This window comes from Dufourea novaeangliae, unplaced genomic scaffold (assembly GCF_001272555.1).
Source record: "Dufourea novaeangliae isolate 0120121106 unplaced genomic scaffold, ASM127255v1 scaffold7, whole genome shotgun sequence".
Taxonomy (NCBI): domain Eukaryota; kingdom Metazoa; phylum Arthropoda; class Insecta; order Hymenoptera; family Halictidae; genus Dufourea; species Dufourea novaeangliae.
The window spans coordinates 3,720,033-3,743,706 of record NW_015373896.1 but is presented as its reverse complement, the minus strand read 5'-3'; the positions used below and the strand labels follow the sequence as shown (position 1 = coordinate 3,743,706).

General features: G+C 44.0%; 1 protein-coding gene across 1 annotated transcript in view; it reads right to left on the bottom strand.

Annotated features, from left to right (window-relative positions):
- Positions 1 to 23,674, bottom strand: part of LOC107191848 — a 185,058-nt gene that overhangs the window by 5,097 nt on the left and 156,287 nt on the right. Inside the window, exons 16-18 of the mRNA XM_015580986.1 lie at positions 3,462 to 4,071; positions 2,173 to 3,127; positions 397 to 544 (exon numbers count right to left, since the gene is read on the bottom strand). Of these exons, the coding sequence (XP_015436472.1) occupies positions 397 to 544; positions 2,173 to 3,127; positions 3,462 to 4,071 (1,713 nt within the window). The remainder of the gene's footprint in view (positions 1 to 396; positions 545 to 2,172; positions 3,128 to 3,461; positions 4,072 to 23,674) is intronic.

Here is a 23,674-nt window from a genome sequence, read left to right as displayed (position 1 = left end):
GCTCTCAGATACTGCTGCTTCTTCACTATGCATTATTCGAATCAAATTCTAACCAATTCTAGTTAAAATCAATTTACTCTTGTAAACTTGTGTTAAACAACCATACTAAAAGTGAAACGACTGACGCTAAAAAATTTCGATGCACGTTATAATCATCGTAAAAACTGTAATCTTCTTACTGAATGCAGAGTATAGAGTTTCCTTTATACAAATCACGTTGTCCTTGGAGAGTCCTTGAAACATTTCATAACCCTCAATTCCAGGTAACTACCTCATAATTCCATGCAAATAAATTTCTACGTACACAAGACCTTACATGCTAGAGTCCTAATAATGTTTACCAAAAGGCCTCGTAATTGCTTGATATTACTTCAATGTAATTGCGTCGATGCTTACTTTTTCTCATCGTCGGCCCCGTTTTCAGAGCACGGGGTCGAAGGCTCGTCCAGTGAGAGTCGGCGTCTCGGTCTCGGTTGCAAGGTCGCTTCCACCCTGAACAGACCGGAAACGTAGTCGGTGGGCTTCTTGTGCTCCGGCGCTGGAACTGATAAGAACGAAATGGTTACACACACACACGCCCGCGCGTACACACCTGTTCCCTTTTTTTTCATCGTCTTTCACGCTCCAGAAGTTCTCGTGGAGGCTCCGAAGCCGTAACGCGTGCGTTCAATATCGCGAGAACACAACGATGTGTAATTGAATAACGCGGTCGTCCATTGGGTTAGCGCTTGTTAAAAGAAAAGGTCGTCGCCCTCTACTACTGTGCTTCTCGTCGATGACGCACGACTTTGCACGAATGATTCCTGTCGTTCGTAGCTGAGCAACTGTGAAATGTTCTGTAATATGCGTGGTTCAATGTAGGAGGAGGTCATTCTACGTACAGAAATAAGGCAAAAATGTAGATTCATGTTTTTTCTTGTGGAAGCTTCGTTTTTGCGAAGAATTGAATTTGGAAAGTTCTTTGGTAACGTGCACTTGATTATTGATTATTTCTGCATGTATTATTAGTATTCATGAATATCAGCTATAATTATAATGAAGACAAGATAATAAGGTGGATACATACATATCGTACCATAGCTCTGTCTGTGCTTACGATAAATAGAAACAGTATGTGATGCACAGCCATTAAAAAATGTTCTAATTCCGTTCTACTATACAATTGAACTTTCATATACATTTTCCACTCGTTTTGTTTTTGTACGTGGAATCATGTTATTCCCAGAAAATCTCACAAAATCTATAAACGCATGAAATTTATAATTTTGATAAAAGGTAGACGACACACATTACCCACACGATAAGAATCAGTGATGTCACAGTTAAGTACACCACAAAGTTACCGTTAGACAATACCGAAGAAAGGAATCAGAAAGTGCAATAAAATCGTCGGGGGATGCAATAAAACCGGAGAGGGATCGAAGCCAGAAGTTTGATGATGCCATTAGACGCACTAAATCTGTAGGATTACTTTAAGCTCCAGAGAAATGACTAGTAGGAACACCGATATGGCTGGTGTTTGCGTGGCTTTTATTAGACGTAATCAACGCGAACGCGTGTAATCCAGGATTAGTCTAAAGCGAGAATTAAAGTCGAAGGGAAACATGCGAAGACACGCTGTCGACGCGTTACCCTTTCCCATTGCGCGATCGAGTGACTTTACGTTAGCCAGGCTCGTAAACTGCAATCTGGGTATTCCTTCCAATACCTCGCGTGCACCTTTCGACATTATATCGTCGTTACATTCGTAGGTGAATTTAATTCGAACCGGAGAATCAAGTTGATTGGACAATACAGAAGTTAATCTCTGTATAAAAGGATAAAAAGGAACTAGGTAATATCAAACGTTGACAATTCTGAGAAACGTCACGCCTCAGCTGTCTCCCTTCAGTTTCTTGCGACACAAGCAACTGAATCGGTTTATTCCCTATCTAACATAATGAATTAATTCTCAGGGACTAGACCATAGTACTCTTTAGAAATATACACACTGTATCTAACTCTCGGAAGGGTGTATGATACTACAAGGTCGCAACGAGTGGGTACACAGTTATTTTGACCAATAGCTATTTAAATTTAATTCTACGAAATTTTGAAGGATTTGATCAAGGTTGACTTTGCAGCCAGCAGGTTTAAATTCGGGGGTTAGGTAAAACGATGAAAGACACTTACCTAATAGGGGAACCAGTTTATCATTCGGACTGAGCTGACTCGCCAGATCCCGTCCGAGTTCCTCGCACTCGATCTCCTCTGGCAGTTTCTTCCGACAGAGAAGAAGCTCGTGCATCTTGGCGCAGTCTTCGTTCTCCGCCGGTTCCAAGAGATCAGTCTGCGAGGCAGCGTCGCTGGTCGCCGCGTTCACTCGAAGAACGACCTCGGTGCGTTGCACCAGAGTCAATCCTTCTATTCCTAGTTGCGGGGACACGCAAGGTGACGCAGGTGAAGACGATCTCATCTCCTGGACCGGAGAGTTCCTCGGCGAGGAGGAGGAGGAGGCTTTGGATACGCTGGAGATCGAGGACGTCGAGGACCTGCCTCCGGACCTGGACTTGGAGGACGAGGACGATCTCTCCACTCTCAGCTCGATCTCGTTCGTCTGATTCGAACGGACAGGCGAGCTGGATCTGTACGCGGTGTTCTCCGTTTGGGTCGGACTGGACACCTTCCTGTTGATGGGAGAGCTTTCGATTTTTGAGAAACTGTTGGACAAGCTTCGAGGCGAAATACGAGGATCGGACGATCTGGACGAGGAGGAGGAACTGGAACAGCTTCCGGATCGTCTCGGAACGGAACCTCTTGCACTTTCCCCTTCGATCTGATCAGGCGATCTTGGAGGTGAACTCGTTGGCGGTGGTGGCCTCTCGGAGACTGGTGAATTTTCGATCGAGGTTTGCACCTCTTTGCCACGTGACCAACTGTCTGTCGTGATCGTCGTCGTGGTTGACGTCGACGATGTCGTGATACAGGTGGCGATGACGGTTGTGGACGTCGACGTGGAGTTCGCTCTCTTCTCGTTACGGCGATTCAGGAGTTCGATGTTCTGCGAGGTCATTTCGATGGTGGCGCTCCGCTCGCGGAAAAAGTCCTCCTCCATCGACGAGGGAGCATCCATGCTTCGCGACTGTTTCTGAAGTTAAAAGAAGTTTAATTATGATAGCGGATGTAGACATAGGTAGTTAGTGAGTTCTAGATATGCACAATTCAATGTAGACAATGTTGGATTCTACAGACATATCCGATATCAGACTTGGTAGACCCAATACAAACTATATTCAACCATCATCGGAGACTTCTAAGATCCCCGAGGCTCCGAAATCCTATTGATCCCTAATGACCATCCAGAAGACCTTGGATACCAAGTCTATCGCGTTCAAGACAGTTCCTGGTATTAAGTCTATCGAGTCCGAAACGCTCTGACTCGGGTCTACTAAAGAACGTATTGTCTATCAAAAACAAATTACCTCTCTGTTCTGAGGTAGAGGTTCGCAACTAGCAGCCAGCTTCCTGCGTTCGCGTTCCAGCTGTCGGTTCCTGTCGTTAAGAACCTCGACGCTCTGGGGTGACAATCGTTCCCTACGCTGCTCGTAATCGTGCCTCTTCTCCTGCTGACGTTTCTCCAGATGATGATGATGATGGTGGTGGTGCTGATGTCGATCCTCTAGGTTGTCGTTGTTATTATTCTCGGCGGCTCGGGATCTCGCGTCGCTCGCCTGTAGTTTCTTGTTCAAATCGTGCGACAGCTTTCCGATCACTTCGGCGGAGTGTTGTTGCTGTTGTTGCTGTTGCTGATGCTGTTGGGTACGTTCCTCCAGCCGATGATGAAGGGCGTCCACGCTGTGGGACTTGGAAAGCTCTGGCTGCTGCGGATGGTGATTGTTGTGATGGTGATGATGATGATGCTGCAACGGATGATGAGGCGTGACGCGCAAAAGAACCGGATCGTCGTGATCTCGCGGCGGTGGCCAATCCTCTAGTCGGGACGTAGGGGACATGGTCCTCTTGTAGCTGCCCTCGCTATCAGGTGCCCCGCGCTCCCTCCGGTAAGCCAGATAAGAGGCCTTCGACTGGCTCCTGTAACAAGGGAAACGGATATGACAATTAGAAAATCAATCGGTGAACAACTTATTCCTTACGTGGAACATTGGGGTTAGATGGGAAAAGCTCGATTGGTATGACTCTTATATCGTTACTGGACCGACGGAAGGTCGTCACAGTAAGACGAGTTTTATCAGTTTCCCAGGAATACATTCTCATCGTTGGAAAAAATTCTTTCATTTGCATGACGGTTACCAGCCAGACGCGTGAAACGGACAGTATCTATTACACACGAGAAGTAGAACAGAGCGAAGGCTAAACGCCATCAAGGTGATAACCCTTCAGCGGTCTCCGCTGTCCAGTCGATGTTTACTCAATCGTGGCTTCGATAAACGGTTCCCACGTCCAGGAATGCGAATCTACTAGGAATCTAATCGTTTATTTTTATCGCATCGGGATCACGCGTCGTTCGTCAGACGTCGAAAATAAATGCGCGAAAATAGAGCAACGAGAGCCGTTGAAAACAAGCAGACACCCGTTCTCTTGATCGTCCGAAAATAAATAAGTTACATCTGCTCCCCTCCTTCGCGTTCAACGAGCAACTTGACCACAAGGTTATACTCAAATTTCCAGTCGTCCGTCCGCCGACAAGAATCAAGTTCGTTCGAATTTTGATGAGGTTCATTTGTATGGACGGCCGACCTACGAGACCGGGTTCTCCACGTTTTGATCGTTATACGAGGCGTATTGTCACCGTCACAAAAAAAGGCGGTAATATCCGTTTCAACCTCGATTTCGATGCCGGACCACGTAAACCGTCGTCGTCGTGCACGCGACGTACGCGTGTAAACACGTGAACTTTCCATGGATCCTGAACGCGTTTTGCTTAGACGAAACACTGAACGGCACCCGGCGCAATACCGAGAATTCCTTCGCCATAGAGCTGTGTCGCTCCATCGAAAAACGAAATCGCGCGTTCGCTCTTTAAAATCTCCGTGTGACCGAAACCAGCAGAATATATCAAATGTGTGTGATCGTACAGACAAGAGAAATTAAGAGTGGTGCAATTTCTCTGGCAACTTTTACTCCATTGGCACCGTGGAACTCGACGCAGACATTTCTCGTTCTATGTTCTCATTTGTCAACGTGTCCAGAAGATCGAGTCGTCTGTGTACGGACTCTACTGGCATTTACTCTCACGTCTATATGTACTCGGGAACACTAAAATAGACTCTACGTTACTGCTACAGTCGAAATAAAATATAGTACACAGAGTACATAAACGATCCAACTAAATAAATGTCTACGAAATAATTCAGTAGAATGTGTGGTTCATGCACAGACACTAGGAAACCTAGCATTCCAATACTCGATATAAATTATTACAGCAACAATCTCTCGCTTTTGCATAAATAATCAGAATGTATATTCCCTGGTCGATCCCAGCTCTCCTATTTCATTTATTGAAATTTATTGCGATACTTTCCTCTCGGCGCATAATTGACACTTAATTATAGGAAGACCAACAAAGTCAGTGGAACAAGACGTGTTTCGTGCCACGAGAGGAACGAACGATTCACCCGGGCTCGTTATCATATTTCCTCCGTTCAATACAATTTATTTCCATATCTGAAATCGTGCACGGGATTGCCGATTCGATTTGTCGAATATAACCGCGATTCCTCGAACGGAACAAAGTACTCTTTGGCGAGGCGGCAGCGGACCGAGAGTAAAAGTGATCCATTGTTCGGGGACCGCTTGCGAAATATAACCGACGCATCTCCGATGATTAATCGTTGCTCCGCGATTGATTAATCGTCGATCGTTCGCGCGAACCGCGTGCAGCCAGCCAGCCCTTCTGTTACCCCGCGTTTACGATGCGAGAGATGGTTAATCGAGACCGGATACGTCGGCCGATGGGCGCGTTACGTGAATTTCAATCGACGTTCACCGCTTCTGGGAACCCGTAATTCCTTTCCCAGACGATTTTCCGTACGAGATGCGCGCGGAAAACGATCCGATCTTTGGGAGAACGGACCAATGCAGCTCCGTACACACGTCTATGATTCGATTATATAAGGAGCGTTTCATATCCCGTGCGAAAGTCATCGTATCTACGCGAACCGAGAGGAAAGTGTAACATCCACCCGCTCCCCTTGAGCATGTGAAGCGTTTTGTTAGGAACACTTTTTCTCTGGCTCGAGAGAAAAGAGGAAATCCTTCTATCGGGCAAACGTTCTCAGGTCCTATGATTAATATTGGTATTTCTTATATAAAAAGTAGAGATCGCATGAAACTGTTAACTTTTATAAATAAAAGGTATTTACTGAACTCTTAACTTTTCAATTATTTCTTTTCTGTTTTATGTTAACTTTGTACTTTAACACATTAACTCTCTTACGAAAGATCAGTTATAACAGTTATTTTGCGTTTCATTAATAGAACAGATATATTAAGGTGAAATATAAAAGTTACATTAATTTTTTTGAATTAAAGACAGATGAAACAATATCTCTCTAAAAATTTCAGACCATTACTTCTAAGTATGTACATACATACTTGTTAATAGTATAAAAGAGTTGGCAGTCAATATTCTTCGAGGTAGAATCCTGTTTTCGATGCAGAACCGGCTACCAGGATTTTTTAGCCAACTTTCCAGTTTTTTATATTCTTTCCAGTATTCTGGAACGATGATAATCAGCGTTCAATTGTTTCAAACATGCCACGAGTCACTCGAGCGAGACCGACGTTCCGAGATCGGTATCCTTAATGATTTATTATTAATTGGATACTGGGTACAGACGACCGACTGTGGTAGATTCGAAGTACACGTGATCGACGACGATACATGGTCGGGTATCTGTGTCAAATTTGTCGGTTTTAATCGAATCGGGGCTGACATTGTGATGCCATGTCTGTCGGAATATCGTGTCATTGCGTGCCGGATTTACGGCAGCCTGACAGCACACTTTGAGCCGCGTATACGTGTAATAAGACCGTCGCGAAACACGGTCAAATGAGCTGCGCCTTGAATCACTTTCCTCGAGTGATCGATCAAAAATGGACTCGTCGAACCGAGCTTCTATACATACACGAGACCTCGATCGAGTGTAACTCATTATTGTTGTAAATGCAACTCCATTGTATTGTGTTTCGACGTCATTCGAGTGTTATTTTGACATTTACATATTCGTTGTACGCTCACTGACAGGCGTGTCCCATTTTCTTTTATTCTTCTTACCGCTCTGTGTTATCCTTTCTTATTATTTTTCATGAAAAAATTAACATTCACCATTACACTGCGGAAGTTTGTGCAAATTAACAGTTCTAGATAATGAAAATTTGGCATTTATTTCCTGTAGCAAGGGTTACAATGTACAGTATTATTAAAATCTTTATTTCATTACATTTTACACATTGGAAAATGTTATAAATGCACAAACATCGTCAGTCTATTCATCATTCTGTAGTCTATCGAGCGCAAACCAACGTGATGTACTTTTAATACCAAATTAAAACAAATTTAGACCACGAAAAAATATGTATAGTGAAGAGATCCAGATCGTTTTGTGAATAATGTATAACGCATTATCTCGTTAGGTACTACAGCATGTACAATTTCTTCTTCCTCCACGTAGAACTCAGAATTATGTCTTTTACGCACGTATATTATCCAAAATGATCCTTATGACGTCGGATAATCTACTAAAAATGCAAATTCACAGAGTTTAACAACGATCGCTGACTATTATTTTTTTTTTATTAAACGATCCCCTCAGGAAATGTTGTAAAATTTCCATTTGTTTCTACTAACCTAAGTCCGTCTACGAAGACACAAACTGTATATACCGACTTTCATAGTGTATTGTTAGCCTCCAGTCGCTGCTCGAGCGAGAAGCCAGAAAATCTGGCGATCGATAGAAAATCGCTTCGACGCGATATTCCTCGCGGATTCGCGTTTAGAGAGCGCGGCGACGGCGGCGTCGTTCGTGGAAACTTCTTGTTCGCGGTTCACACGGCTGTTTCGCACCGTAGTGCTCTAGCTTCGCCGTCGCCGATTTCTGTACCGTTCTGCTTAAGATTTTGCCTGGCAGCGGAAAAGAAAGTTGCACCGTAACGAGGTGGCCCGACGCGAAGGACGAAAGTAAAAATTCGCGTCTCGATTCTAAACACGCGGGACAGGTCGGCACGGTTTCGTGACCTCCTGCCAGACCAGCCCGTTGTAACTTCATCCGCGCGAAGTTTGCGGGCCCAAACACACGTTCAATGACGATATGCCCTCCGCAATCGTTTCGGCAGAGACGAGGTACAGGAGTAGACATTTCATCCAATGTATTTTTGCGGCCCACTTTTCTGGAGTTACGCACCCCATTTCCATTTTAGTGTCACTACCCACCGGAGATTCACCGTTCTAAAAACGTAGAGGTCGCTAAAATTATAGGCTTTTTAAGGTGTCGAAAGTACAGTTTAGGTGGGCCACCAATTCCCATAAGATGAAATGTTTACTCTAATACCTCGTCTGTGGTTTCGGGGTTCTTACTTTCTTACGTCGAATTCTCTCGGTCCGTTGGATCTGTATTTCTAGGTTGCGGCTACGAGGACGATCGGATCTGAATAAAAACCGTCCACGATCTGGATGTATAAGTTTCGACAATCTGAATCCGAGTGGAGTAATTGGATCCACGAAGAAAACATATCGATTCTGATGCTGATTTAGAGAACCGTACCCAGACTGTGCGCGGTATTCGATTCAGTATTCGATGGTTCTCGACCGAGAGATCGATTCTTTCTTTCGTTTCGCGTTCGTGACGCGTATAATTATCGTAAGATTGTATATTTCGACCGCGATTCTGTACGAGGAGTATACAATCTTGTTTTTACACCTGCCGCAGAAAATTAGCCGCTTTCGATGACCCGTAATTTTGATCCGACTGTATACACATCCGATAGTTCGGCGCGATGGACGAAGTATGTCAAGTGAAACGCGATTCGTCAAATTCAGAGCCGGAGCGTACGCGCTTCTCAACAATCGACTATAGTTGGGCCGCTCCGGCGCTTTCACGGCTCGAGCTCTTCTAATTAATATTGTTAGAGATTCTACGGGCGTATCGTTCTTCCGTTAAATCGTACCGATGTTTTGTCGTTATCGAGACCTCGACTACGTACTTACGTGTTCCTATCTGTTTTCTAATCGATCGATGAATTTTGGACAGATAGCAGTGTAAATCGAGGAATCGAACAGTAGGATACGGAATATTCTACGGAAACGTTCGAACAATTTTTTCACTATATATTCGTTAAATATAAAATATGCATACCAGCTATGCGACTAGATAAAAATGCACCTGAAGATCGTAGCACTGTTACAAAAGACTTTAAACAACCAACGTTTCCACAGAAAGACAGAAGTGCCTCGATACACTTTAAAGGAAAGTTTCTCACATCGCTTAATGAAGAAAACGGAGGCTCCTCACTGAACTGTATGTATGTAAAACTAAAATCACGACTATCCACCTACTGCATGAACGCAGAAGATTCCTTAACTAGAAGATCAAATATGGACTCGAGCCAGAGACCGCCTTAACATCGCAAGATCGCGTAAAAAACATCTTAAATTATCTGAAAGACCTGTACCACAAAATCTGATTACTCAAATGTCTGTCAATATGACATTTTCTAAAATAATCCATAAGGACAGGAGCAAATACAGGACTGTATTAGTTTCTCCTCTTGAATATCAATTTGCTTAAAAATAAAATAGAATAGTTGTTGTATCCAACGAGAGTATTGTCTGTTATTGTATTCCACAGAGATTATAAATGCATAAAATCCGAAAAATTAAAAAAAAAGAGTTTCTCACAGAACCACACAAATCCACGAAGAAAGTAAATCACCAAAAGCCATATAGCGTCCAGAGGACGAGTAGTCCTCGCAAAAAACTTTCGCAAAGCACAACAAAGATCGAAAGCCTCTCGAAGGGTCCCACGCGGCCTTAAAGCAGCGCCGCGCGATTCGCAAGCTACGTTATTTCTGAACGTAGCGATCATTTCAGCGTGAGAAAGAAGCGAAGAATAAAAATCAACGATTCCGGATCTTCGAGCCACGGATCACTTCCGCGACCGCATTACGCGTGTTCCTTGCCCCTATCGTCCCCTCGAATCTCCGTCGAGAAACATTTTTCTTCTCCACGGTTCGGCCCTCGGTTAATTGTTCAGGTTAAACAGCCGGCTGCTTAGCGCAAACGACTCCATTGTGGGCCCGCGATTGCGTAACGGTGGCCCCGTGTAACACTACGATTCGTTGCGCAACCCCCTGGGCTACGATAACTAGCGCGCGCGAGAGATCTATAATTTTATAAGTACATATAATTACGTAAACTTACGCCGGGGACAGGTACTTGGCCGGTGGGACCACGATTTCCGGTTTTCCTACGGTCTACGTCGCGTGGAATTCTTCGCGAGGCGCGTAAAATTCTTCCGTAATTGGCCGCTGAGTCGATTCCGCGCAAACGATATACAGTAATGTCGCGATGAGTACCCTTTCAGCCCCTTACAAGTTTATTTTTTTTATCTTATCTGTAATAGAGCATCTGTGCAAAATATTGTATTCATAATTGAGAGAAATAAATATGCACGAATCCCATACTTTCAAAGTGTATGCTCACGTTTGACTCTCACTGTATAATACGCGTTACGGTGGGCGCTTTTAAATGAGACCCCCGGTAATAAGAACCGTTCGGAAAATAAGTAACGAGCCACTTCGGAAGTCTCGAACGAAGCCCGGCGAACACGGTGGAGGGCTTAAAAGTTACTTCGCAGCAACGACCATACGTAACCAGGCGTACACGCACGGTGTACCCCTTTCACGACACGTGTTCCTCCTCCTTTCTCCCTGCCCTTCCGCACACCACCGCCGTCGAAGATAATTATCGGCGAGGGGATAATGCACACGCGAGGATCGCCGTTGGTAGGTACGCGGAGCGGTTGGTTTTTTGGCGGGCAGATGCCGTATTCCGCCACTACTCGTATATTAGAGACGGGATAACTCTGGAGGGCTTAATTAACCGCCGTGAAACGCCGCTACCGAAGCGTTAAGGCGACTCCTTCTTATAGCGAGTATTTCAGAAAACCTGAAGCAACGTTGCTGAAAAAAGGAAAACGATATTTTCATCGATGCTCGCGACGAGATTAATCGCGCAGGTAATATTACTGCCGCGGGGTTTCCGACATTTTTAAAGTTATTTTTATTAATTTTAGATATGGAACGAAAGCTGGAGAACTTTTTGCCCGTTATTCGCCGAACGAGGAGAAGAATTTCTGCTTATGAAATAAGACATTATAGAGAGGAAAACTGTGTATTAAGGAGGCTCTATAACTGCTTTTTGTTCGCCATCCACGACTTCGCGGAATAATAAACGAATATCGAGGCGTGGCCCACCTGGATAATTTTCTGAAATCAGTGGTGTGATTAATAGGAATGTTACTTAACGAACACTGGTGATTTCGTGGGTTCATTTGGCCCGTTTTCTCCGTACAATTACAATTATCTGTTCCGAATTCACCGATAAAAGTTTTCTCCTCCGCGCGTAATAAATCGCGGCGTAGTATCGAATTCCATCGTTTCTTCTCCGATCACCGGTATCGTTCCGAGTCACCCGCCAGTTTTTCCGTCTCCGAGCGATCGAACGAAATACCGTGACCGGTATAAAAACCTCTTAAAAAGGTTTGGGTTGCGTAAACGTGTCGGGTGGACCGTTCGAGCGTTTAGTTGAAAACGCGCCGATAAACCTCAGACGCGGAAAAATTCTGAACGGAACGGAGAAGAGAGAATTGTGCCGAATCACGATTTGCGGTCGGATCGTAAACGAAAGTCGGCGGATCGGATTGAATTATCGACAGGATGAACGTCTGTTGAACCAGTAGCCAGGCTATCGATCGGTGTATCATAGTAATTGATGGGCCGGTAGTATGTTTCACGGCCGGTCGCCTTCACTTTGTATGCCCCGATTAATGGTAGGCGTTTATCTGTGCAGACGTTATCGGTTCCGGGCAGGCCGATAACGCTTCTGCAAACACGCTGACCCTTCATTTGAAAGAATCTGTCACATACCATTCGCTCGGGTTGTAGAGTTTGTGTTTGTACACTGTGTTCGCGATTGGTCGATTAGATATATTTGATTGGACAGTGTGATCGTAAGTCGGTGAGTGTCATCGTAGCAGTCTTTATTGCAATGAAAATTGATGATACGTACTTGTTTTGTACTGTAGCTTGAACAATTGGAAATATTTCTTATAGAAGAGAAATTATAGTACAATATGGGAGAATATTAAATTCCTCGAAACTCAAACTTTTATTTAAAATAGGACATATCTGGGTCACGTGATGGCAGAGATGGAAGTACTGATTATCTAGAAAAAGAGTTTCGAATAATGAATAACAGATAAAAAAAGGTACTACGCCATTTTTAATTGAATAAACAAGGAAATTCCATTTTTTACAATAAAATATGAGTACACATCAGAAAGAAGTGTCTACTTCCGCTGAAGTAACGTTCAAGACACCCACTGTACACATAATCCTGGTTCTGCTAATATACTGGGATATTACTTTCGTGAAATCAATATTTATGACATAATGCGCGAGAATTCAGTTACACGCTTCGTGGACGTTTATTCGGTCGCATAAATTCCGGCTGTTACGAAAGTAATACGTTTCGTGTGCGTTTCGCCGGTCGAGCGGGTAGTGGATATTAAAGAATAATTTATGGACCGCCTGCTCGTTCATCGCGGTTCTTTTTTCTTTTTTTTATTCGTCGATCTCGTTGGACGATAGACGTGGTACGCGAAACAGTCGATTCTTTTTCCTTCGATTGGTCGATATCGATAATCCGGAATATCGATCACGGCGATCCCGTGTATCGTGGATTTTTGAAAAAATCTTTCCTCGGTCGTGAACATCGATTATCGTATAGCGTGCGTGTGTTTTCACGGATTTCCGGTTAGCCGCGCGGCGCGCAACCGACTACGCTTCGTCGAACATTATCGGGGCCTGATCCGCGGCAATTAACCGTGCTGATAACGTTCTTTTATCGTGGATTACGCGTGGAGCGCATTGACCTCGGTCCCCGATTCCCCTTCGTGTCGATTCGTTTCGTTTCGTTCGACAAGGTTCACCGAAATATTTCGATTCCATGGAAACGCCGACTGGCGAAGCACGGAAACGAATCGGAGATAAACGTGGCTGAACGCGTCGACCATTGGAATTTGCGTTCGATCGAAGCACCTGGATGTAAATTACCTAGCCACGGGCTAATTACAGGCATGTGGAAATGAAAACGAAGGCTCACGGTGCGGTTTATAAGTGTCGAGGCCGTGAGGAAATTCAGGGGCTATTTAAACTTTAGCTGTTTATTATACAGGATTACTGTGAAAGTTATGTACAGGCGGGCATGAGGTAATTCTACGTCGAAAAATAAGTCGAAATATAGAACATTTGAGACTGCATTTTCGAGAAAATCGACTTTGAACATTAATCTAAAACGCGTGTATTATCCATGGTAGTAAGTAGAAACGGACTGCAATGAACAGACGCGCAAGTAAAGTCCTATTTCGTTTTTTCGAAAACGAACTCTCAAATGAAAAAACTTTCTTGTATATTTTTTCATATCTTTTTAGGAAGAATCATCCCCTGCCCGTTTGTGCATAACTTTCGGAGGCACCATGTACGTATTACTAGTGGGCAGAGCCTCGGGTATATGAATCGTTGCATTATTAGTAGGTTGATTGGAGGAGTTCCAATTCCGATGGATCAAGGTGTGTACATCGTATGTCTGCGACTTTATCTCAACGGTCCAACTGAACAAACTATTCAAATTATGATTGCAGAATCTGACAATGAAATATTTCAGAATTATCTCGGTGTCTCGAAGTATACTGTGGCAAATTCAGAGGAACACCGCGAACTTTAATGGTCGACGACCCGAGTTAATGATTCTCGATCAGGCCTCGCTTCGCGTATTTTCTACATCCACTAAGACAAGGATCGTTGAAAGGAGTTTTTCCGTGTCGAGGGATTAGGTGAAGTTCGTTTACGCGAGCGCGTAAACGGACAAGAGATTACGAAATTCCGTGGCCCCCGAGACAATAGACCCGTAAAACATTCGAACAAATTACACGGCAGACGTTAAAAATGATGGCCGCGGTTACGCTGGGTCGCGTCCATTAAGCCAGGATTTATGGTTAATGGAATGCCTGTAGATCATGATCCGCCACGATCGGTTATTACGACACCACCGCTAATTAACTCGAACCCAAGTTTGATCACGCGTGACTCCATCCGCGGTGACCTGGCCACCGCGTGGCGAAACGAAGACGGAGGGCAAGAAGGAAGTGCAACAATTTAATATTTATGAGAGCGTCGCACGCAAACAGTTTATTTGCTTGGATCGCCGCGACGACCGACGTATCCGGTGACACAAAAGGATGCCGATTCGAGCGACTCATCTGGAACGTGCCAAGCCGCGCCGTATAGCTTGGCTCATGCGCGATTCTACGTCTGGTCGAGACAGGGTGATATCACTTGTTATTTTCGAAGAGGCGTTGTAGGAAGTGAAAACGCGCGCACACCTTCACCCGACGAACCTAATTCTGATCTATTAATCTTCGTGTAATGAGTGGAAAAGTCTAACATTATTTAATAAATCCTTCGTACAGAAAGTGATTGATGTACACACTGGACTAATCTGTTCATTAAGCTGTACTTTCTATTACTAGATCAAATATTTGTATTATACAATTAGTTCTGAAATATATGTATGCAGGAGGTGTATGCAAGATTATTCTGCATGAAAAAACCACATCGAAAATATGGTAAAATTTTGTCCTATGACGCTTTGTTTCCTAGATAGTCGAATTTGAAAATCTTGGCTAATACGTCTGTTCTTCACATTCTGATTCTACTTATTATCACCGTACAAGCATACTCGATGAAATTACTAAGTGGTTTTTCTCGAGAACGAAGCCTCCTAAGAAACAAATTTATTCTTTTTCTTCGACTTACTTGTTCGTACAGAATTATTTCTTGTCTAGTTGTACTACCCAACCTGCGACACTCTGTACACGAAGACTGCCATGTGGATAATGCAATGAATTTTACGAAATACATTTCAGCCTCTGCTCACAAGACCAGTAAGACTTGTAATAAGAATTTCTAAGTCAAGAAGAAAAACTGTATCTCAGTATTCAAAAATTAAAACTTGAAAATTTGACATTTGCCAGGTTAAAACCCGTAAACGGTCCAGCCTAAAGTTCAGATCGATAGTGTGACTAGTTTTCCTCTAATAAAATCGTGAAAGTACCACTACCGTAAAAGTGGTTCCGGTGACTTCACCGCGTGGCAATAAGTTCTCATGCAATACCAATAAATAAAAGCTTCTTAACTATGTCGACAGCTTATTGTCCATACGAATACTTTTCTACCCGAAGGGCTTCGACGAACGATGCAAACACCTCAAGCGGAAGCCTCAAAAACGCCAACGGAGAATTTAATCCGAAATGTCTAGAAGGAGAGCCAATCCGAGGGAATCGCATTAGGCTATCGATCACAAGACCTTTTCAGCCGGATCGTTGTCTACCAGCTGGAAAATTTCATCGACAAACGCAGCTCGTGGCTGGTAACGTAATCTACTGTCTCACGTCGCTCATTGTTTTCGCGGGAGTGTTGGCTCCGAACGTGCGACGCAGGTGTTAAACGAAAGAAAAACATCGATGCCCGCCGATCGGTGTTTCAAAACCATGCCACGCCGTCTGTGAGACCGTGCGTATGTAAATCGCTCGACAATTGTCGAACGTGCACGCGTTCGTTCGTATTATACGACGATTTCGGTCGAATTTCGTCGTCGGAAGGACACGAAAAGCTAATTAGATCCTCTTAAGCGACATTGTCTCTCGGTTACGTTCTGACGAATGGAAATCGTATCGGGCATTGCAAGTGAAACAAAGGCCACCTTTTGTCTTCCTGCAAGACTTCTTTCGTCATTGTAGCCACTTCGACGTGTCCAGGAAAGTACTTTTAACGAAAGAATCTCATGGGTAAAAAAATTTATTTCTTACTTTTTACATTCCTATCAGGTCGGAAAATTCAAAGAACAGGAAAGGAAACTGAAATTTACGACTACAAAGATCTGTAAAGATGGCTAGTTTTCATAATTCAGTATATAAGAAATTAAAATTTTCTGTTGGAAGAAAACCTTTTCTGATATTCTATTTCAGACGATTGGACGAGGCACAGTTATAGATTATTATGCGATTCTTGGCACAATTTATCTTCCAGTGGACCAAATTGTACCAGAAAAAATCTTCGGAGAACTACAATAAAGGAATTCTCATGCTTCAGCCTGACACACGAGACTGCTCCATTAAACTCTTCGACATAAACGATAAATCTTACGAGCGTATCGACTCGAAAAGTTCGTCGAAGGTGCGCCCGCAACGGCAATACCCGTACAACAGATCTCGATTGTTCCATTCGACGCGGGGTTTCGCGCCTTCGATCTCTTGATTCTCCGAGCCACGATCGTGGGGAACGGCCCACGAAAACATCGAGGAGTCCGAGTGAAATCTCGCTTTGCCAGGAAAGTAGGTAACCTTCCGTTGGCCGGCCATCTCGAAAAATGCGTTTCGACTTCGAAGCTGCCGGATGAAAGTGCTCGCATCCCCGCCCGGTAGTGTGTAACCGCGGGCTCCACAATATTATACGTCGAGGGACGCGTGTACGCTCGTATAATTCTTTTCACGCTCGAAATTTATCGCTCGTCGCGCCGTTGAATTGATTATCAAGCCGTGGACCTAACGAGCCGTAATTTATTGCCGTTTACTCTTCCCCCCCGGTCTGGGACGATTTTTCAGGTAGCCGCGTCGATTAGCAATTTAATGTCGTGCAACTCGATTTCCATCGATTCGACCTTGTCAGTGATCGCGTGATCGAGCCCACGGTTTTCGACCTCGTGGTTCGTGGAAGTCGCCTCCTCCTCCTCCTCCTCCACGACCAACGTATATACTTGTTCGTTCTCCTTCTACTCGAGGGCTCGGAACAACCGAGGAGTACTGTTATGAGCGACGGTGGCGGCACGAACAACGGGGTAACCCGCCATAAGCACCGGGCGAACCAGGTATTTCACTATTTTCTCATGGCACTTGGCATGCAGCTATCGTAAATGAATCATGGTTACCATACGAATTCACGGAGCAACGGGGCCCTCCGACTCTCACGGGAGTGAAAAGAAAAAGCGTTATGTCATTGGCGCACAGGAATCCCGAAAAGCCAGGCGGAACAACGATCGTCGATGAACGTCTGTTGGCTGTGGTTCTTTTGTTCCGGGCGTTTTGTCGCGGTTAGGTCGACAAGAAAAGCGAACGTGTAGGTGGAGAGGAAGCTCTGCAACAGAGTTTTTTTCCTCACTTTCCACTGTCACGCTTTCATCCTACTTTGGCGCTGGTATCGGAAGCCGAGATCACGGTGTCTGTATTTGGAGGTAAAAATAGGAAACGGCGAATACCTCGAGCAAATCCTTCGTGTCCGTGGAATCGAGACTGATTTCAGGGTGGGGGGGATCTTCCTGTTCTGGTGAAACGAATCAGTTTCGTATCGCGTTCCGTGGGAAGAAAATGGCAACGAGTACAATTGAAACGGGATACGTCGATCTGTTCGAATTTTCAAATCGAGTGAATAGCAACGTGTTTCTAAGAGGAAAAGAAAACATTGAAAACCTGGTTATCGGGGAACACGACTATGGGGAATTGGAGCATCTAGATAACTATCTGCTTTAAAAAAGATGATAACGCGACGGCCGAGAGAAGGCCAAAATACAAGCAGTTTACGTTCTCAGGCCTGAGTCGGAGAGTAAACGTGATACAATTTCTGTGAATAAATGATCTTTTTTACATGTCGGGGACAGCCACAACTCTCAGTCTTTTTATGCGCGGTTAATATCGAGTGTGAAACAGGCTACAAGAAACGTTACGGTTTGATGCAAATTCCAGGTAGTACAGGTGGTGCAGCGGTATAATGAATTCCTAGAAGCTATTTATTAACATAACACTTAAGATAAAATGTCACCAGACTGGATATATTAACAAGATAATAATTCTGCGTGTCGGGGAGGCGTGCAACCTTTTAAACGGGGCAATTTCACTCGGCTTTCTTCAACCCCGTTGAATACATATGCGAGGTCACTTGAAACATCGACTGCCGATGCATGTGTATTCAAATAAGGAGCAATTATTCAGATTCTCACAATAAGAACAAAATGAAACCCTCGAGTGATACCATCGACCTGTCTCTCGAGGCTGTTGCAAAATGTATGACCAGAAAATGTTAATACGAACAGTTAATACGGCAGAACTCTTTCATTTCGAGCGAGAGAATAACAAAGACAAATTTATTCTACGAATCCTTCCAATCCACCTTCCTTAAATGTCGTGATTTAACTTTATGGGGCAAGAAATAAAAATTGTACGACGATATTGGCAATCTTTTACCTTCTATCCAGTCGTTAACACCGATCTTTTGCACGCCATATCTGTCCGACCTCTACTCTTCAAACAAAGGTAGACATTAACACTTTGACTGCCCACGTTATCCAAATATGGGTGACGCGCACATTGCGAAGAGGCGGAATTATTTAAATACCGTTACAAAATTTTTGCTTGAAATTAATATCACAGTATAATTTTAAACAAGAACAACAGCCTCTACAATTGTATTTGTGTATTTTCGAAGATTCATGATTTAAAAACCAAAATGAAGAGTGTCTGACTACGTACGGCCGTTTTCACTGTGGCAGTCAATGTCTTAAAAAAGATGCACATCGTTTGTTCAAGTTTTTTTCCATTCGCTAAAAAAGCTTTCTACATTCAATTCACGTCTAATCGTTAATACAGTAGTAGCTTCAATTTGCTCGATTAAATATTCCCCAGCCAGAAGTAGGAGTTCCAACAATATCAGAGTTCCGACCGCGAATGCAATTAATCAGACATTCAGAAGAACACCGTCCAGACAAGCGTGGTGTTTCGTACAAATGGCTTTCCACTGTATCGTTATCTCGTAAAATAGAAGCTCCGACGCGAAAAGGTCCGTCGTGAACGGCGCAGCCGGAGGTCGCGTCCTTCGTTTCGACCGGTCATCGCGTCCAACGATTAACGATCAAATGCTCCAGGTAACGCGGAGTGTGTGTGTGCCCCGGTGTTTTACGAGCCGCATACCTTTCGTAAATCAGCGCACGCGATGGAATTTTGCTCATCTGCCTTGCTGTGAATCGAATTACCCGATTCCGCAGGCTCGAGGTTACCGCTGGCCCATCATTACGTTCTCGCCGGAATTCGCACGTGTTGCGGTAGATCCTTGCGTTTAATCTATCAGCGTGCGCCGATCGCTTGCGTCAGACCTTCTAATCGCTAATCACTGCATAAACTCGACAGTCCACACGTTATTATTAAACATTCCTTTTTTTAGCTACCGTAATTGCTCGCGAATGTTCTATGAGTCTAGAACCAAATTGTGGAGGTGCTATTTTGGGTGTGAATATTGTAAATGGAAATGTGAACAGTGTCCTAGTCGTGATGGCAATGCCTTGTATATGGAAGCCGCCATTTCTGAAACACTGAAATTACTTCTGTAACTTGAGTTACCAAAGTCGCGTAATATTTGAATAGATGGAAGAAAATTTGTCAGTAAGATGAACGAATGTTCTGAAACCCTTTTTTTCAATCTGTTTGCAACAGTATTTTTTGAAAAATATGAAACGAAAATCTTTGTAATAGATTGTTGTTTAATTTTCACAAGATTGCAAGTTCATATTACTTCAGTCAGCCCGACGATCAATCGTCGCTACTTCACGAGTGTTACGACAAAGGGGATTCTGTTTCGAATATGTTTTCATGGATCGGCTATCGCATATTTCCATTCAAGGCTACAGTGATTCACGCCGTTTATGAAATATAATACTCGCAATGCGGGCGATCGCGCGACGGTTGTCGGCGTATTGCGTTCATAATAACGCGCACCTCGTGACATCATCCCGCAATTACAATACCTGTACCTCTCCCGTTCAGGGAGCAGCTGTGAGTTTTCGTAACGAGTGCAAATTCGGGTCGAGTGGCTAGATCCGACCTGTGTTCTCATTTTCACGCTTAATTCCCTATTAACGTTAATCCTACAATACTTGCGCTTGCTTTGTTAATTCAAGCCTCGAATTCTAATTGATTTGTAAGCCACTAACATTCTTCCAAAATTCACTGCAATTAGAAACACAAAAACAGGATACACTCGCTTCACGATAAAAATACAAGTACATTCTACTTAATTTCGTGGCAATGGGACTCTGCAAGGATATCCAGGCGACGAAGGGTAATGAGCTGTCGGAATCATTTGGTGGTAGAGAACCGGAATAATTTGTGTGGGGACGCTCGTGTACAGCGCCACCGAGGCAGCAGTATCGACGGATAACAGCGACGATATTTCACCTGCGATCACTTTTGCTTCTGCGAAAGCCGGTACGATAAAGAACATCGAACCACGGGAATAGAGGGGTCCCGGTTATCGGCTTATCGTACCCGCATGGCAGTGTTAACGCGTCGTTATCACGGCTCCACACTCGCCGACTGGGTAATATATGTATATTCGCTGGGAGTTTCGAGCTGGTCCCGGTACCGTTCCCGCCCGGTTCTCCTCGCGCGATTCCCTGACGAAAAATCGCCGGAGAGGTCGCGAACGCGACTCTCGTCCTTTTGTCGCCTGGCCTCGATCAATTAAATCACGGCCTTGCCGCGTACTCCGGTGCCGTATGCACCAGAGGAAACTCCGAGGGGGAAAAAGAAAACAGCGGGATTTAGTGCTTCGTACGCGATCGATCCGAGTGTTCCTTTTAATTAAGCACGGTACTAAGTTACTGGTAATTCATGTGCATCGGGTAACACGATTATCGTGGGCTATTATAAATATACGGGTTTATGCATACCTTGCTATTAAAGGCGAACCGGGTGTTTCTGGAAATGATACGGTGAGTGATTGATACGGGGGAATTAGAGTCTTGGAATTCAACGGTGGAGTAAGTAGTCGTTTAGGCGCGAAGGATGTGGGTGTTGTTTTTGAATGGGTAATTGTGGAAAATTAGGGGGAGCTGCTCGGGCTACTTTTTGGGATTCCTTGTTTCGAAATTTTAGTCCATTCGTTGATCGAATTAGCATGTACAATTATAGACTGATGGCCTACAGGGTCTAATAAAATAAAAAAAAAAATTTTCATCAGTACCAACAAGTTTTCTATTGTATGTTTCACTCAATAAAATACTTACGAGAAGAAAGAAATTCCTACATTTGTTGGTGTCTGTATCAATTACTTTATAAAATGTCATTTCGCATAAAAATCCGCACTCTAGTCATGATGATATTACAAATTTGTGAGAATAGAAAAACCATGTGTAGTGAGAAGTGTGCGATTAAGTAGAAATGGACAGTAGCTCGTCAGACGAAACCTGACAGAAACTTGCGCTTTCAAGATGCACGGTCCACGGTTAATTATAATAATCATTCAATTACACGGTTTATGTTTGCAATCGTTTCTTAAAGATGACTAAATATATACCGCGGATATTACGGTATTATATTTACGAGAATAAACCGTGCACTTGACACACATTTCCGCGGAAACTAGCCCCTCGTTAAAGCCGCCAACAATTTTCTTTATTATATCATCAAACGTATCGCGGCGTAGCCGTCGAATAAAATTCGTAATGGCCTTTACGTAATTCGACGATCATCGCGACGCGTTTCTCCGCAGTAAAGAAAAAAATTGTGTTTACGAGCAAGAAAGCAAGCACACAGACACAATGCGAACACATGCCCAGTCGACTTTCACGTTTTACAGCTACCGTGATCGCCGGCATCGAAACGTTTGAATTAGAGTAGTTTAACGATATTTAGTAGCTTCCGCGATACTTCTGCGCAAACCGCGTGAACAATGAAATCTAATAAAGACGTTAGATGAAAATTCAGAATCCAGCTATTATACCGGTAATGCTATTCGTTTCGAAGTTTACCGTATGCATCTTACGGAGTCTATGATTCAGTAATTAACAGATGTATACATTATTTCAGCATAAATTCATGCGAATTTAAAACATATAATTAGAAAATCATGAGTGTAAAATATTCCTAATACAGGATGTTCTAAAATTGATGATCCACATTTCGTAACAAAAGTAAACTGAAAACCGGCTCCAAAGTGCCGTAACATATGTATGTCGTACACACTCTAAAATATTCCACTTCCTCTTTCACTGAATAGAATGTCGAAAATCTAGCGTGATTTGTGACGAACGCTGTCCAAACAAAATGGTGCCAACCGAACGTCTTATATCAGAAGCATACAATTGTCCCTTCAAAGAACGTACCATCTCTGTGGTGCCTTTCCATTAAAAAATTCCACAGAAAAAGAAACTAATATCTTCTTGACTGTCCATTCATCGTGACAGACAACGTAGAGCACCCTACCGATCGCCACCAAGTCACCGGTAGAAGCACCTGACGCACGAATCCAATTCCAGAAACGAGTATCCGCGATTCGAGCGTGGCAAATAACAGCTCGCCAGGAACAAAGGTGGAGTGGGGGGAATGGAAAGAGACGGGAAAAACCGGCTGCGGTGTCCATTAACGACCGATTAATCCCCTTGGCGTGGGAAAGCGTACAACTTTTTCCAGCCGGGGAACTTCCGTGACATTAGACCACGCAGCAGACACGCGTTACGTGTCGTCCGCCAATTAAGGCGTTCATTACGTATTAATCGACGTTGAAACCGTTATCGCGAACGTACGAGGGCTCCAGCCGGGGTCAGTCGTGAATCACGCCGCCGCCGTTTAACAGAATACGTAACGCGATGCTACATCTTTCTCTCTCTTTCTCTCTGGGTAGTTGCCTGAGGCCACCTCTTCACGGTCGTTCGCACCTTTGCCAAGGACACCGAGAGAGAACCGATCATCGGCAACTGTTTACCCGGTGACGCGCAAACACCGCGAATTTACGGGCGAATGAAATTACTCGCGGCGGATCGAACGGTCGCGAACCGAACACGCCGTTAGGACGTGTATTCGGCAAATACGGCGGCTCGATCAGTACAGACAGCACACTTTTACCATCGAGCCACCTTAGTCGTTACCGCGGGCACTTGCTGTGACGAACGCATGTCCCCGTGATCGGTACCCGTTGTCATTCGAATGCCATCGAAACGATCGGTAAGCGGATACGCTCGGAATTTGCCATTGCTCGTAAAACGGCGGCGACTTTCGCTTCACGGGTAGCGGAGAATTTCGGTTCGTCTTGGACGAAGTACATCTCTGGTATATGAATTTTCTTGTATGTTTATTAGAATATACGAATTTTTAGGGATTCTAGGGGATAATGAAAGTATCGTTTCGGTGAACACCTGATGTCGGATGTCAGACACACTTTTCTTCAGTAGATTTGCTTTCAAATTAGAAGAAGATCAATTAATTATACCGTTTAAATGCAGATAGTACTCGAACATATCAAGCACAGTTCCCCAGTGCTGCTACTATACAAATACACGAGCAGGGAGCACGTAAAT